Genomic DNA, 16,593 nt, shown 5'->3' on the forward strand with positions numbered 1-16,593 from the left:
AAGCTTCTTGAAGAGTTTTTTTTCTGGCATCATGTACTGATGTTGTCTGAAATGTCATATTTGTGAGCCTGTTTTTATGAATAAAGATATATTCATTCTATGATGAATTACAAGATCAAATAAAGAATTTTTTCATAGGTTTTGCATGAGAAAATGAATATTAGTTATCAACATAAACTTCAAGACTGTTGATTCCCAAACTATGTCAAATGCTTTTTTTAACTCACTAAAACAATGTAGGAATGTAAGAGTTTTAAAAGATTAAATGAGCAACAACTATCAAGAACTAATTTTGTCTTCAAGAATATTGACAATCAAATAGAGTTTGCCAAGTATTTTACAAAGCTTACTTAAACAGAATAAAAAAAGAAAAAAACACATGTTACTACTACAAGTGCTTTTCTGAAAAGAATATTCATTGAAAAAGTACTTTTCAAAATATTTTATAGATCAAGTGATTTCTTAAACTTTCTCAGAAAATATAAAGAAATTAATGTTTTAGAAGATTAGACAACAATAAAAATAATCATCAATAACAAGATTTGTCATAAACAACATTGACAATTAATAGATGCAGTACTTTGTTTAGTGTACTCAATCTGCACAATGAAAGATAGAAAAAATAGAGTCCAGAACCTAGAGCTCCTTCTTCTACAACTACTTTTTACAAATGAGTTTGCCCAGGCAGAAAATTATTTTCCAAAAAGCTTTCTTGTTGTGATGTCACATTAAAATGTAAGATTTTCCAGAATTCATTGAAAACTACAAATTGAAACACTATGTAAGCATAGCAGAGCGATTTTTAACTTTTTCCAGCATAAAGTATTTTTTGTTTTACGCAGTGTTAAACATTACTTTTTTTTACTTTGTAAAAGATAAATTTACTTGTTTAAATCTTATTTTTATTTGATGATTCTTATATTGATTCTTTTTATAGTTTTTTTAAGTTTTACTTTTTTAACTGTATAAATGATACTTAATTAAACACGTTGTTTAAATTTGAAGTTGAAAAATTCATTATGATCACATAAACTACATTTGACCAGATCTAAAAATTATACAAAACAAGTATTGAAATGCAAATTTTACAAAACTGTTTTTAATTTATTTAAAATGTTTATCACTTAATAATTTCTTCAGTTATGTGTTTTTTAATTAAGATAAAGTTAAAGCTTAAATAGTTTTTTCGTACAAACTTTATTTAATTTTGTATCTAACACTTTTTAAAGTTTTTCTTAATTTCTACCTTTTTTACTACATTATCGATATTTGTTTGAACGTACTGTTTAATATTCAAGCTACAGTAATTCATTGTGCTCATGTAAATTACATTTGAAAACATTTAAAAAGTATATAAAACAAGTATTTACCTTTAAATTTTACAAAATTGCTTTTAGTTTATTTAAAATGTTTAATAACTTGTTTAAGATGAATTATGTGTATTTTAAAACATTTTCTCATCAGTTTGTAGCATTACATTTAAAATTTTGTAAACTCATTTTAGTTATAACATATTTCAAATCGTTTTGGCAACTATAGAGTTTTTGTGGTCCTTGATATAACAACTTGTTCGGCTTTAAATTTGAAGCAGGTAGTAAAAAAACCATATTGTGCATAGTGAGTGAATGCTAAGCGAAGACACACTTACCAAAACATTTATGAATGGATTTGAAAAAAACTTTGCTTTTATTGATTATGGCAGCAAAACTGATATCTTACAACATGAAAAAAAAACTCTGAAGATTATTTTTTAGCCTAGTTCAAACAGTTTTGTAGTCTATGATTCGCTACCAAGAGAAGATGTCAAAGCTGTAGACATTATTTTTACAGAAAGTATTACTAAATAGTCACTATGTCTTCTATGCCAATGAACCACAAGCCGTTTTTGAACCAGCTCACTGGTAAGCCAGTCATGGTCAAGCTGAAATGGGGTATGGAGTATAGAGGTACGTTTACATAAAAATAATGTAATAAAATGTAAAGTTTAGTTGTGTAGTATATTTTATTTTGCTCATTGGAAAGCCAGTCATTGTTAATCTGAAGTGGGGTATGGAGAATAGAGATTTGTATTTATATATATTATTAAGGCCATAAGGGGGGAGGTAAGCCATGTTTTTTACAAGTTAATCTTATTTTATAGAGTGTTTTCTAAGCTTCAAGATACTTTTTATTGTTTTAAAAAAATCAAATTAGTTTTGAGATATGACTAGTCAAAGTCAGGCCGCATTTTAGGTTCCCTATGGGAAGGGAAAACTAAAACAGCAAAAAAAGACTATTATATTTAAAATCTATCTTCTCCTACATTTTTCAAGCAATCTTCAAAATTTCACAGTCTAATCTTTATACAATAAAAAAAAACGTTACTTAACAAATAAAAAAAAAATTGAAGAAATGTATTTAAAAAAAAAAATTAAAATTTTTGTGATAAAGTTTATATTTTTAGAAGTTATTAAAATTCATAAGTAACGTTTTTTCTTTAAACATAAGAAACATTTCCTAAAACTTTAAAGAAGATTGCTTGAAAAATGAAGGAGGAGATAGATTTTTAGTGAATTTTAAAATTTCTGAGAAAATTGACCTCAAAAAAATTGATTTTTTTTGAAAAATCAAAATATTTGCGGTCCATACGTTTGTATTGGAAACTTTTTACATAAAATAAAATATCTCAAAAGTTAAATGATATTTTTGAATTCTATAAAAACTGACTTGTAGTTTGTATTTAAAGCTTTCATGTAAAAGCCTAAGTTAATTTTTGTAAAAAAAATGCCCCCCCCCCTTATGGCCTTATTATTATTAAGTATTAACATTTTAATACAGTTTTGACAATGAATAATATTTATTTAACATTCTTTTATATACTGAAAAATAATATTTTGTCAAGTAAAAATTTCCATTTGGTTTACATGTTTATTTTAATTAATCATTTTGAATGAAGAAAATATAATCTTAAATAAAAAGTTTTAGTTTTTAATATCAGGTTATGATTCACTTTTATATCTTAAGGAAGTAATTGTTACTAAGCACAAAACTTACTTGACTAATAAATAAAGTGGAATGTTTTACTATTGGTCAATCTAATTTCAATAGTCTTTTTGTTCTCTTGTATGTTAGATATTTGTTTAAGAATTTTATTTTTAAAATTAATTATTTTGTACAAGTTTTGCATTAGTCTTTTAAATTTATTTGAAAAATATTACATTAATTTGCTAAATTGGTACATTAATTTTATAAATAACAACGAAAAATACCATTAAAAAAGTGTTATTTTCATTTATTTTATTGCCTAATTACTATAGGTTTTTATAAAAGTTGTTTAAGGTGTCAAGTTTTTGTTGTAACCCATTTATTTTCTTAGTTATTATTAAAACTAAAACATAATGTAAAACATCACTTTTAGTTACTAATTATTTGATAAATTAAAAAATACAAGTGGCCTACTAGTTTTATTTTAAGTAATAACTATGTATTTTACTTTACTAAAAATATGTTACTTTTTATACAGAATATTTATTTTTTTATGTTACATTACTAGTTTGATGTATAACAGGTTATACAATGTATAGCTTTTTTGCTTCAAAAAGTGGCATCTGTAGTATACTGTACTAATTTAGAAATTATGTGGTTTGTAGACATATTTTTCAATAAGTTTTTAATAAATTAGAATTTTTAAAAACTCTCCAACAGCATATGTATACAAATAAGCTTGTTTGAAAAATAGTTTGAATTAATTATCATTAAGTTTTTAGTTCACATTTGAAAGTCTTCTTGACCATATATTTATTCACCGAGTTTTTATTCCTAAAATATTAGAAATCTAAGCAGAAATTTAGAAAATACTAGGTTGACTTTTTGAAGAATATGTCAATGGTCATTCTAAATTTCTATACTAAAACTTAAAGTGTTGATAAACACTCATAATTTATACTTAATGCACAAAAACTAGTATTATTAACAGTATTTTTTTCTATATTTTGACAAATGATAGAAAAAATGTATTTAAAAATAAATTTTAATTACATTATATATCAACTCAGGATACTTTGTGAACAACAATGAATATGTATTTGATCTTAATTGATATGTTTTTGAAATAAACACTATTTACTCACAATGCTATAAAGTGTTGGTGTTTTTAAGTTTTTCACATTGTACGATGTTTGGTGGATATGCAACTACAATATAATATAGTGTGTATATTTTTAACTTATATTTTTTATATCAGGATATTTGGTGAGCGTCGACGGGTACATGAACATGCAACTACAATATAATATAGTGTGTATATTTTTAACTTTCATCATATTTTAGGATATTTGGTGAGCGTTGACGGTTACATGAACATGCAACTACAATATAATATAGTGTGTATATTTTTAACTTATATTTTTTATATCAGGATATTTGGTGAGCGTTGACTGTTACATGAACATGCAACTACAATATAATATAGTTTGTATATTTTTAACTTATATTTTTATATCAGGATATTTGGTGAGTGTTGACGGGTACATGAACATGCAACTACAATATAATATAGTTTGTATATTTTTAACTTATATTTTTATATCATGATATTTGGTGAGCGTTGACTGTTACATGAACATGCAACTACAATATAATATAGTGTGTATATTTTAAACTTATACTTTTTATATCAGGATATTTGGTGAGCGTTGACTGTTACATGAACATGCAACTACAATATAATATAGTGTGTATATTTTTTAACTTATATATTTTATATTTTTTATATCAGGATATTTGGTGAGCGTTGACGTTTACATGAACATGCAACTACAATATAATATAGTGTGTATATTTTTAACTTATATTTTTTATATCAGGATATTTGGTGAGCTTTGACGGATACATGAACATGCAACTACAATATAATATAGTGTGTATATTTTTAACTTTTATTTTTTATATCAGGATACTTGGTGAGCGTCGACGGTTACATGAACATGCAACTACAATATAATATAGTGTGCATATTTTAAACTTACATTTTTTATATCAGGATATTTGGTGAGCGTTGACGGTTGCATGAACATGCAACTACAATATAATATAGTGTGTATAATTGTTAACTTATATTTTTTATATCAGGATATTTGGTGAGCGTTGACTGTTACATGAACATGCAACTACAATATAATATAGTGTGTATATTTTTAACTTATATTTTTTATACCAGGATATTTGGTGAGCGTTGACTGTTACATGAACATGCAACTACAATATGATATAGTGTGTTTATTTTTAACTTATATTTTTTATATCAGGATACTTGGTGAGCGTTGACGGTTACATGAACATGCAACTACAATATAATATAGTGTGCATATTTTTAACTTGTATTTTTTATATCAGGATATTTGGTGACCGTTGACTGTTACATGAACATGCAACTACAATATAATATAGTGTGCATATTTTAAACTAATATTTTTTATATCATGATATTTGGTGAGCGTTGACTGTTACATGAACATGCAACTACAATATAATATAGTGTGTATATTTTTAACTTATATTTTTTATATCAGGATATTTGGTGAGCGTTGACTGTTACATGAACATGCAACTACAATATAATATAGTGTGTATATTTTTAACTTATATTTTTTATATCAGGATATTTGGTGAGCGTTGACTGTTACATGAACATGCAACTACAATATAATATAGTGTGTATAATTTTTAACATTTGGTGAGCGTTGACTGTTACATGAACATGCAACTACAATATAATATAGTGTGTATATTTTTAACTTATATTTTTTATATCAGGATATTTGGTGAGCGTTGACTGTTACATGAACATGCAAATACAATATAATATAGTGTGTATATTTTTAACTTATATTTTTTATATCAGGATATTTGGTGAGCGTTGAAGGTTACATGAACATGCAACTACAATATAATATAGTGTGTATATTTTTAACTTGTATTTTTATACCAGGATATTTGGTGAGCGTTGACTGTTACATGAACATGCAACTACAATATAATATAGTGTGTATATTTTTAACTTATATTTTTATATCAGGATATTTGGTGAGTGTTGACTGTTACATGAACATGCAACTACAATATAATATAGTGTGTGTATTTTTAACTTATATTTTTTATATCAGGATATTTGGTGAGCGTTGACTGTTACATGAACATGCAACTACAATATAATATAGTGTGTATATTTTTTAACTTATATATTTTATATTTTTTATATCAGGATATTTGGTGACCGTTGACGTTTACATGAACATGCAACTACAATATAATATAGTGTGTATATTTTTAACTTATATTTTTTATATCAGGATATTTGGTGAGCGTTGAAGGTTACATGAACATGCAACTACAATATAATATAGTGTGTATATTTTTAACTTGTATTTTTATACCAGGATATTTGGTGAGCGTTGACTGTTACATGAACATGCAACTACAATATAATATAGTGTGTATATTTTTAACTTATATTTTTATATCAGGATATTTGGTGAGTGTTGACTGTTACATGAACATGCAACTACAATATAATATAGTGTGTATATTTTTAACTTATATTTTTTATATCATGATATTTGGTGAGCGTTGACTGTTACATGAACATGCAACTACAATATAATATAGTGTGTATATTTTTTAACTTATATATTTTATATTTTTTATATCAGGATATTTGGTGAGCGTTGACGTTTACATGAACATGCAACTACAATATAATATAGTGTGTATATTTTTAACTTATATTTTTTATATCAGGATATTTGGTGAGCTTTGACGGATACATGAACATGCAACTACAATATAATATAGTGTGTATATTTTTAACTTTTATTTTTTATATCAGGATACTTGGTGAGCGTCGACGGTTACATGAACATGCAACTACAATATAATATAGTGTGTATATTTTTTAACTTATATATTTTATATTTTTTATATCAGGATATTTGGTGAGCGTTGACGTTTACATGAACATGCAACTACAATATAATATAGTGTGTATATTTTTAACTTATATTTTTTATATCAGGATATTTGGTGAGCTTTGACGGATACATGAACATGCAACTACAATATAATATAGTGTGTATATTTTTAACTTTTATTTTTTATATCAGGATACTTGGTGAGCGTCGACGGTTACATGAACATGCAACTACAATATAATATAGTGTGCATATTTTAAACTTACATTTTTTATATCAGGATATTTGGTGAGTGTTGACTGTTACATGAACATGCAACTACAATATAATATAGTGTGTATATTTTTAACTTATACTTTTTATATCAGGATATTTGGTGAGCGTTGACTGTTACATGAACATGCAACTACAATATAATATAATGTGTGTATTTTTAACTTATATTTTTTATACCAGGATATTTGGTGAGCGTTGACTGTTACATGAACATGCAACTACAATATGATATAGTGTGTTTATTTTTAACTTATATTTTTTATATCAGGATATTTGGTGAGCGTTGACTGTTACATGAACATGCAACTACAATATAATATAGTGTGTATATTTTTAACTTATATTTTTTATATCAGTATATTTGGTGAGCGTTGACTGTTACATGAACATGCAACTACAATATAATATAGTGTGTATATTTTTTAACTTATATTTTTTATATCAGGATATTTGGTGAGCGTTGACTGTTACATGAACATGCAACTACAATATAATATAGTGTGTATATTTTTTAACTTATATTTTTTATATCAGGATATTTGGTGAGCATTGACTGTTACATGAACATGCAACTACAATATAATATAGTGTGTATATTTTTAACTTATATTTTTTATATCAGGATATTTGGTGAGCGTTGACTGTTACATGAACATGCAACTACAATATAATATAGTGTGTATATTTTTAACTTATATTTTTTATATCAGGATATTTGGTGAGTGTTGACTGTTACATGAACATGCAACTACAATATAATATAGTGTGTATATTTTAAACTTGTATTTTTTATATCAGGATACTTGGTGAGCGTCGACGGATACATGAACATGCAACTACAATATAATATAGTGTGTATATTTTTAACTTTTATTTTTTATATCAGGATATTTGGTGAGCGTTGACTGTTACATGAACATGCAACTACAATATAATATAGTGTGTATATTTTTAACTTATATTTTTTATACCAGGATATTTGGTGAGCGTTGACTGTTACATGAACATGCAACTACAATATAATATAGTGTGTTTATTTTTAACTTATACTTTTTATATCAGGATATTTGGTGAGCGTTGACTGTTACATGAACATGCAACTACAATATAATATAGTGTGTATATTTTTAACTTATATTTTTTATTTCAGGATATTTGGTGAGCTTTGACGGATACATGAACATGCAACTACAATATAATGTAGTGTGTATATTTTTAACTTTTATTTTTTATATCAGGATATTTGGTGAGCGTTGACTGTTACATGAACATGCAACTACAATATAATATAGTGTGTATATTTTTAACTTATATTTTTTATACCAGGATATTTGGTGAGCGTTGACTGTTACATGAACATGCAACTACAATATAATATAGTGTGTATATTTTTAACTTGTATTTTTTATATCAGGATATTTGGTGAGCGTCGACGGATACATGAACATGCAACTACAATATAATATAGTGTGTATATTTTTTAACTTATATTTTTTATATCAGGATATTTGGTGAGCATTGACTGTTACATGAACATGCAACTACAATATAATATAGTGTGTATATTTTTAACTTATATTTTTTATATCAGGATATTTGGTGAGCGTTGACTGTTACATGAACATGCAACTACAATATAATATAGTGTGTATATTTTTAACTTATATTTTTTATATCAGGATATTTGGTGAGTGTTGACTGTTACATGAACATGCAACTACAATATAATATAGTGTGTATATTTTAAACTTGTATTTTTTATATCAGGATACTTGGTGAGCGTCGACGGATACATGAACATGCAACTACAATATAATATAGTGTGTATATTTTTAACTTGTATTTTTTATATCAGGATATTTGGTGAGCGTTGACTGTTACATGAACATGCAACTACAATATAATATAGTGTGAATATTTTTAACTTATACTTTTTATATCAGGATATTTGGTGAGCGTTGACTGTTACATGAACATGCAACTACAATATAATATAGTGTGTATATTTTTAACTTATATTTTTTATTTCAGGATATTTGGTGAGCTTTGACGGATACATGAACATGCAACTACAATATAATGTAGTGTGTATATTTTTAACTTTTATTTTTTATATCAGGATATTTGGTGAGCGTTGACTGTTACATGAACATGCAACTACAATATAATATAGTGTGTATATTTTTAACTTATATTTTTTATACCAGGATATTTGGTGAGCGTTGACTGTTACATGAACATGCAACTACAATATAATATAGTGTGTTTATTTTTAACTTATATTTTTTATATCAGGATATTTGGTGAGCGTTGACGGTTACATGAACATGCAACTACAATATAATATAGTGTGTATATTTTTAACTTATATTTTTTATATCAGGATATTTGGTGAGCGTTGACTGTTACATGAACATGCTACTATAATATAATATAGTGTGTATATTTTTAACTTATATGTTTTATATCAGGATATTTGGTGAGCGTTGACGGATACATGAACATGCAACTACATTATAATGTAGTGTGTATATTTTTAACTTATATTTTTTATATCAGGATATTTGGTGAGCGTTGACGGTTACATGAACATGCAACTACAATATAATATAGTGTGTAAATTTTTAACTTATATTTTTTATATCAGGATATTTGGTGAGCTTTGACGGATACATGAACATGCAACTACAATATAATATAGTGTGTATATTTTTAACTTATACTTTTTATATCAGGATATTTGGTGAGCGTTGACTGTTACATGAACATGCAACTATAATATAATATAGTGTGTATATTTTAAACTTATACTTTTTTTATATCAGGGTATTTGGTGAGTGTTGACTGTTACATGAACATGCAACTACAATATAATATAGTGTGTATATTTTTAACTTATACTTTTTATATCAGGATATTTGGTGAGCGTTGACTGTTACATGAACATGCAACTATAATATAATATAGTGTGCATATTTTAAACTTACATTTTTTATATCAGGATATTTGGTGAGTGTTGACTGTTACATGAACATGCAACTACAATATAATATAGTGTGTATATTTTTAACTTATATTTTTTATATCAGGATATTTGGTGAGCGTTGACGGTTACATGAACATGCAACTACAATATAATATAGTGTGTATATTTTTAACTTAAATTTTTATATCAGGATATTTGGTGAGCGTTGACTGTTACATGAACATGCAACTACAATATAATATAGTGTGTATATTTTTAACTTTCATCATATTTTTAGGATATTTGGTGAGTGTTGACGGTTACATGAACATGCAACTACAATATAATATAGTGTGTATATTTTTAACTTATATTTTTTATACCAGGGTATTTGGTGAGCGTTGACGTTTACATGAACATGCAACTACAATATAATATAGTGTGTATATTTTAACTTATATTTTTTATATCAGGGTATTTGGTGAGCGTTGACTGTTACATGAACATGCAACTACAATATAATATAGTGTGTATATTTTTAACTTATATTTTTTATATCAGGATATTTGGTGAGCGTTGACTGTTACATGAACATGCAACTACAATATAATATAGTGTGTATATTTTTAACTTATATTTTTTATATCAGGATATTTGGTGAGCGTTGACGGTTACATGAACATGCAACTACAATATAATATAGTGTGTATATTTTTAACTTATATTTTTATATCAGGATATTTGGTGAGCGTTGACGGTTACATGAACATGCAACTACAATATAATATAGTGTGTATATTTTTAACTTATATTTTTTATACCAGGATATTTGGTGAGTGTTGACGGATACATGAACATGCAACTACAATATAATATAGTGTGTATATTTTTAACTTATATTTTTTATATCAGGATATTTGGTGAGCGTTGACGGGTACATGAACATGCAACTACAATATAATATAGTGTGTATATTTTAAACTTATATTTTTTATATCAGGATATTTGGTGAGTGTTGACTGTTACATGAACATGCAACTACAATATAATATAGTGTGTATATTTTTAACTTATATTTTTTATATCAGGATATTTGGTGAGTGTTGACTGTTACATGAACATGCAACTACAATATAATATAGTGTGTATATTTTTAACTTGTATTTTTTATACCAGGATATTTGGTGAGTGTTGACTGTTACATGAACATGCAACTACAATATAATATAGTGTGTATATTTTAACTTATATTTTTTATATCAGGATATTTGGTGAGCGTTGACGGTTACATGAACATGCAACTCGCAAACACCGAAGAGTTTGTTGAAGGAAACAAAGCCGGCAACCTCGGTGAAATTCTCATCAGGTTATTAGTTTTTTATATATTTGAGATATAATTTAAATATTATTATCAAGTTGTGTCATTAAAATGGAAAAAATGTTGAGAATAAATGTAATTAAAAAAAAAGGGTTTTTATTTTTCAATTAAAGCTAAGTATAATGGTTAAAATACAGTTGGTTTTATTGTGATTACACCAATTAAAAGTAATTAAACTGCATCGGGGGTTGTATGTTCTTTTTAAAAATATCAATATCTTATCAATTACAGTACAATTATCTTATCAATATAAGTTAGTTTTTATAATATATAAAAAACTTAAACTAATTTTTGATAAATAGTCATTTTTGTAAATAGTTTTTGTTACAGACATACTGGTCACAAAAGTTTTAAATTTTTTTTAAAATCTACATACTTTTTTGAATCAGAGAGCACAATTTTTTATGAAACATTCCTTAAATAGTTTAAAAAATATTAGTTTTTTAACGGAAAAATATATTGAAAATAAAAAAAAGTAATTAATCGAAAATCTTTTTTTTTAATTAAAAAAAATTCTTACTTAACTGTTAAATTTTGAAGAAAAAAAAACTGAAGTAAAATATTGATTATTGTGGGGTTTTCACTTTATAGTTTTGGATTTCTGTTAACAACCTATCGAACTCAACAACTCATATCTTAAAAAAGTATTTTAAATTTTATTAAGTAATAGAAAGTTTCTGGTAGCTCATCTATGACTTAACAAAAAAAGACCAACTTGTAGAAACAAGGTGGTCCTCATATGGCCTTAATCTTATAAACTTGTTTTTTATTCAAGCTTTATTTTTTTATGGAGTACTAAGAATTAATATAACACCTTGCAAATAGTTTTCCAATTACAATATCTGATGAAATATCTTAAAACTGAATTTGTCTATTATTATATTCTAGGCTTAGTTTTTAAGTTTATAACAAAGCTATTTTAAGATAGTTTTTATTAATAATATTTTATAACATTTAAAAATATTCATTGCTTTTGATAAATCATCGTTGTTTTTCTATAGTTCAGAATTTCTTCTATGACATATTCAACATAATTATTTGATACATATTTAAATCTAAAATAAAAAAATTATTTTATATTTACACAGTATTCATATGGAAACAAATTTGTTGTTTGCTTTATGCCTTAAATTTTAGCTCAAAAGTTATATACAAGCAAAGTTTTAATTGTTATCAATTAAAAAACTTCATAAAGTTTTCTAAGGTTTAAACATATACAATTTAAACAAAATATGAGCCTTTTAATATACGCTTTTATTAAATATTTTATACATGAAAGCTAACAAGTCTTATGTAATCTTTACTAAGGGTAGTTTAAATAGAAAATATCATGTTTTGAAAGTTTTAAATGTGTGTTTTTTCTCTTTTTGTTTACAACAACAATTTTTGCTACTTGTTCATTCTTTGAAATTTATCTCAAGTTTTGTTGTTTATTTAAAAAAATCTCAGTTATTACCACTCAATAATTTTATTTTCAACGTTATAAATGCAACAGTTTCATGAAAGTTTTAAATTTTAAAAATTGTAAATATTTTAATAGTCTAAATGTTCCATATACTATTAGGTTCTATCTTTCACAGTAATTAAACAAACTTGCAAATTTCATGTTTACAGTTTTTATATTTAATTTAAATAAATATTTTTTATCTGTTTAAATGAATATTTTTTAAATAGATGCAACACTGTTCTGCACGTTAAATTTTCTTGTATTTGATATATAACAAATAAGTGTTTAACATGATTCACTTTTCTTACACCGTTTATGTCAAATTCACAAATTTGTACACGTATTTAGTTTAAATGAATATTTTTTTAAATATTTTAATTATAAAAATTTAAATAATATTTCAATATTTTTTCAAAACAGATGCAACAACGTTCTCTACATCAAAGGCATCGAGGAAGGCGAGGCCGGTGAAGTTTAAACGATTCTGATTGGCTCAATCAACAAGTGATCTTCTGTGATTGGCTCAATCTGGTCTGATGTCTTCACTGATTGGCCGATCTTATTTTGCAGTGTTTTCATTTGTTAAATATTCGCTTGGTTTGAAAATAATTCACATAGTGTTGAGCACTTTTAATAGTCACTATTTTTAATTTTTATCCGATATTGTTTTACCATGTATGTTAGAGATGGATATCAAATTAAAGCATTCCTAAAATGTGCATTTTGAAGTGAAGTTTTTATTGTTTAAATTTTAGTAAATTCTGTTGAGTTGTAGAAAAGTTAATTGTCAGTAAATTGTTTAAATTGTGTATTTCTAATATATTTCTACTGTTACTTTGTGTGTCCAACGTTTTATTAAAAATACCATCAGTCAGTTTTTTACACAAACGCGCTTAATTATAGTTCTCAATCTTTTTCAGGAAGTGTATAAACAAATTTGAGGGTTGCTTAGGCTTTGAAATAAAATTAAAGTAAAGGCATTTTAGATCAATAACAATTTTTAAATAAAGATAAGGGTTAAATTTGCTTTTTACGTCATTTATACCTTACAAATAAGTGATGAGTTGTATAAATGTTTAAACTGAAATATTAGGTGTTGAGCAAGTTTCGAAACAATCTACTTACATTCTAGAATATAATAACCTCTCAAAAATATTGATAACGTCTGGCAAAACTGTTACATCGGTGCTAGCAACCTTTGAACAGTAGAGTGATCCCTAAAAAATCATGTAGTAGATCTTAGTTTAACTTTTTGTGCATAATCACATAAAAAGACAATAAAAAAAAAAGCTTTTACCACTACCGTACTACTTACATTTTTCTAGGAACAAACCCTATGTAATTTATATGGGACCTTGAAAATTTGACCTTCGAGTTTTTAGCTGAATACTTATGTACATGTAGCAATCATCACTAAAACACATTTTACAAGTTTTCACTAAAGTTTCACGGAAGCACTTCTCGATTTTCTCAAAAAAATGAAGAATGATAAAATGTACAGAAAGTTTAAAAATGTCTTGAAATATATAATTCAAGTTTTACAACGCCCCTAAAATATGCGTGGGTCCTTTTTTGCTCTTTATCATACACTCCGTAAGATCTAGTGTAAGTTTAAAAATTTGCTAGAATATCTACAGGGTTGCAAATAAACTTGAAAGTTGACATTGTATTTTAAAAAAACCTGGAAATTAGCAATTTTGAAAAAAAAAACTGGAATTATGAACAAAATACCTACAATTTTAAACGACAATAGAATTTAAGTAATGAAGTTTTGTTTTTTATAGATTAGAAAAATTATCATGTAGATAGTTTTTTATCGTTATTAAAATTTTTATTTAAAACACATTAAAAGTAGCTCTACAGTGTTTTCTCATTGTTTTTATACAATTTAAAAATTTTTTGCATTAAACTTAATTTTGTACTAATAAACCCAAAAACTTGTACCTTAAAAATTCTGAAAGAAATATCTCTACCTTTTGCCAAGTACCTAGTGTAAACTTACCAGAATATCTACTATAAGTTTCACAAGTTTGCTACAATACTTAGTAATAATAATAAGTAAAATAATACCAAACAAATGATGTTTAAATAGTAGATAATAATACTTTGGTAAGTATAACAAGTTTAGGCGTATCAACTTATTCTAAAATAATCAGAAAACTATAAAATTTGGAATTCATTTACACCAAGAATAAAGAATACTTTCTACCTATTTTGAGCTATTGTTTTTGTACTGTTATACACATATTATTAATAAACACATATTTATAAATTTTGCTATAGCGAAATAATCCTTGTAAACAGACATAAAAAAACATATTTTGTACATTGATTGTTCGAAAACAAACAAAAAGGTCTCAACTTCTAGAGACGATAATAACATATACTATTTTACTATTTCAAGACTTTATTATGCAAACTAAGTTTCAGTAAAAGTTTTTTTTTGATTATTTCCATACTGTACAAACACGTATTTAACATAACAGTTAAACTTACTTTAATTTACAATGAGTTTTACAAAAACTTACAAAAGAGTCTCATACTAAATCAGTGAAGTTAGTGCTTATCATTTTAAAGAGGACCGTAGCCTTCATTGACATTTTGTATTATTAATAATACTATCGAAAAATATATATTCTTTTTAAAGTGACATGTACAAAATAAAAGAATAAAATACAGCATCTATGAAATTTTAGTTCAAATAGTAAAATTAGTATACTAAGAGTTTTACTTTTCACAAAATGTGCATGGAGTGTAACTTTAGTATTTAGGTAATTATGTTATTTTTTAATATTTTTTAACAGTATTAAGTAAATTTTAATAATCTCAAACACTTTATTTCTTAAAATATGTAATGTATAACTATTAATACATGTAGTACACTGCAGAGAGGCTTTAAAATTCTAAAACCCCAAGATTCAAGTAAACCATAAAAAAACAATAAAAACTTTTAAGTCTAAACACCAAACCAAAAAATCTAAAATACTTATTTTAACAAAAGTAGTTTAACTGTTGTGAATTTAAAACACAAGTAATAGTATGAAGCAAATAAAACTATTTTGATAAATAAAAACTTAGTAAAGCATTTGGCAACATTATACTAACAGTATGCTCAAAAAAAAGTCAAACTAATTTAAAATCTAAACCTAAGGTGAACACCGTGGATTTGTTAACAAGGTTGTTGCTTTGAATACACTTTGACAGAGCATAATGCAGGGGCGTGTCTAGAGTTTTTTCGTGAGTTAGCACAATAATTTTCACAAATAAATAGAGTAGTTTCTGTAGTAACTTTTAGTTATACGTTTTGGAAAACTACGTAACATAATTGTCTCAAATTTTTTTTCAGGTACATAAAAGTATTCAAACTTTAAACAACTTGAAAACACCAGTAAAACATAAAGAAAAGTGTTGTTAAGTAGTCCAGTTCTTTATTTTTATTATTTAATAATCAAAATACAAACCTAAGTTCAGTTAATATTGAATTTGTAAAAGTATTGCCTTACATTGTTAAGCTAAAATGTATTTTTAAACCCTTTATATATAAGAAACTAAAAACAAAGTGCTAATCAAAACTAGCTAA

At 25.5% G+C, this 16,593-nt stretch overlaps 1 protein-coding gene across 1 annotated transcript; it reads left to right on the plus strand.

Moving 5' to 3' along the window:
• Positions 1 to 1,852: 1,852 nt before the first annotated feature.
• On the plus strand, positions 1,853 to 13,491 carry LOC145833843 (small nuclear ribonucleoprotein F-like). The gene is made up of 3 exons (XM_082941049.1): positions 1,853 to 1,946; positions 11,452 to 11,554; positions 13,434 to 13,491. Exons 1-3 carry the CDS (start codon positions 1,853 to 1,855, stop codon positions 13,489 to 13,491), a joined length of 255 nt encoding a protein of 84 aa, XP_082797175.1.
• The last annotated feature ends 3,102 nt before the right edge of the window (positions 13,492 to 16,593 follow it).

Source organism: Thalia democratica, chromosome 4 (assembly GCF_965202585.1).
Source record: "Thalia democratica chromosome 4, ktThaDemo2.hap1.1, whole genome shotgun sequence".
NCBI classification, from domain to species: domain Eukaryota; kingdom Metazoa; phylum Chordata; class Thaliacea; order Salpida; family Salpidae; genus Thalia; species Thalia democratica.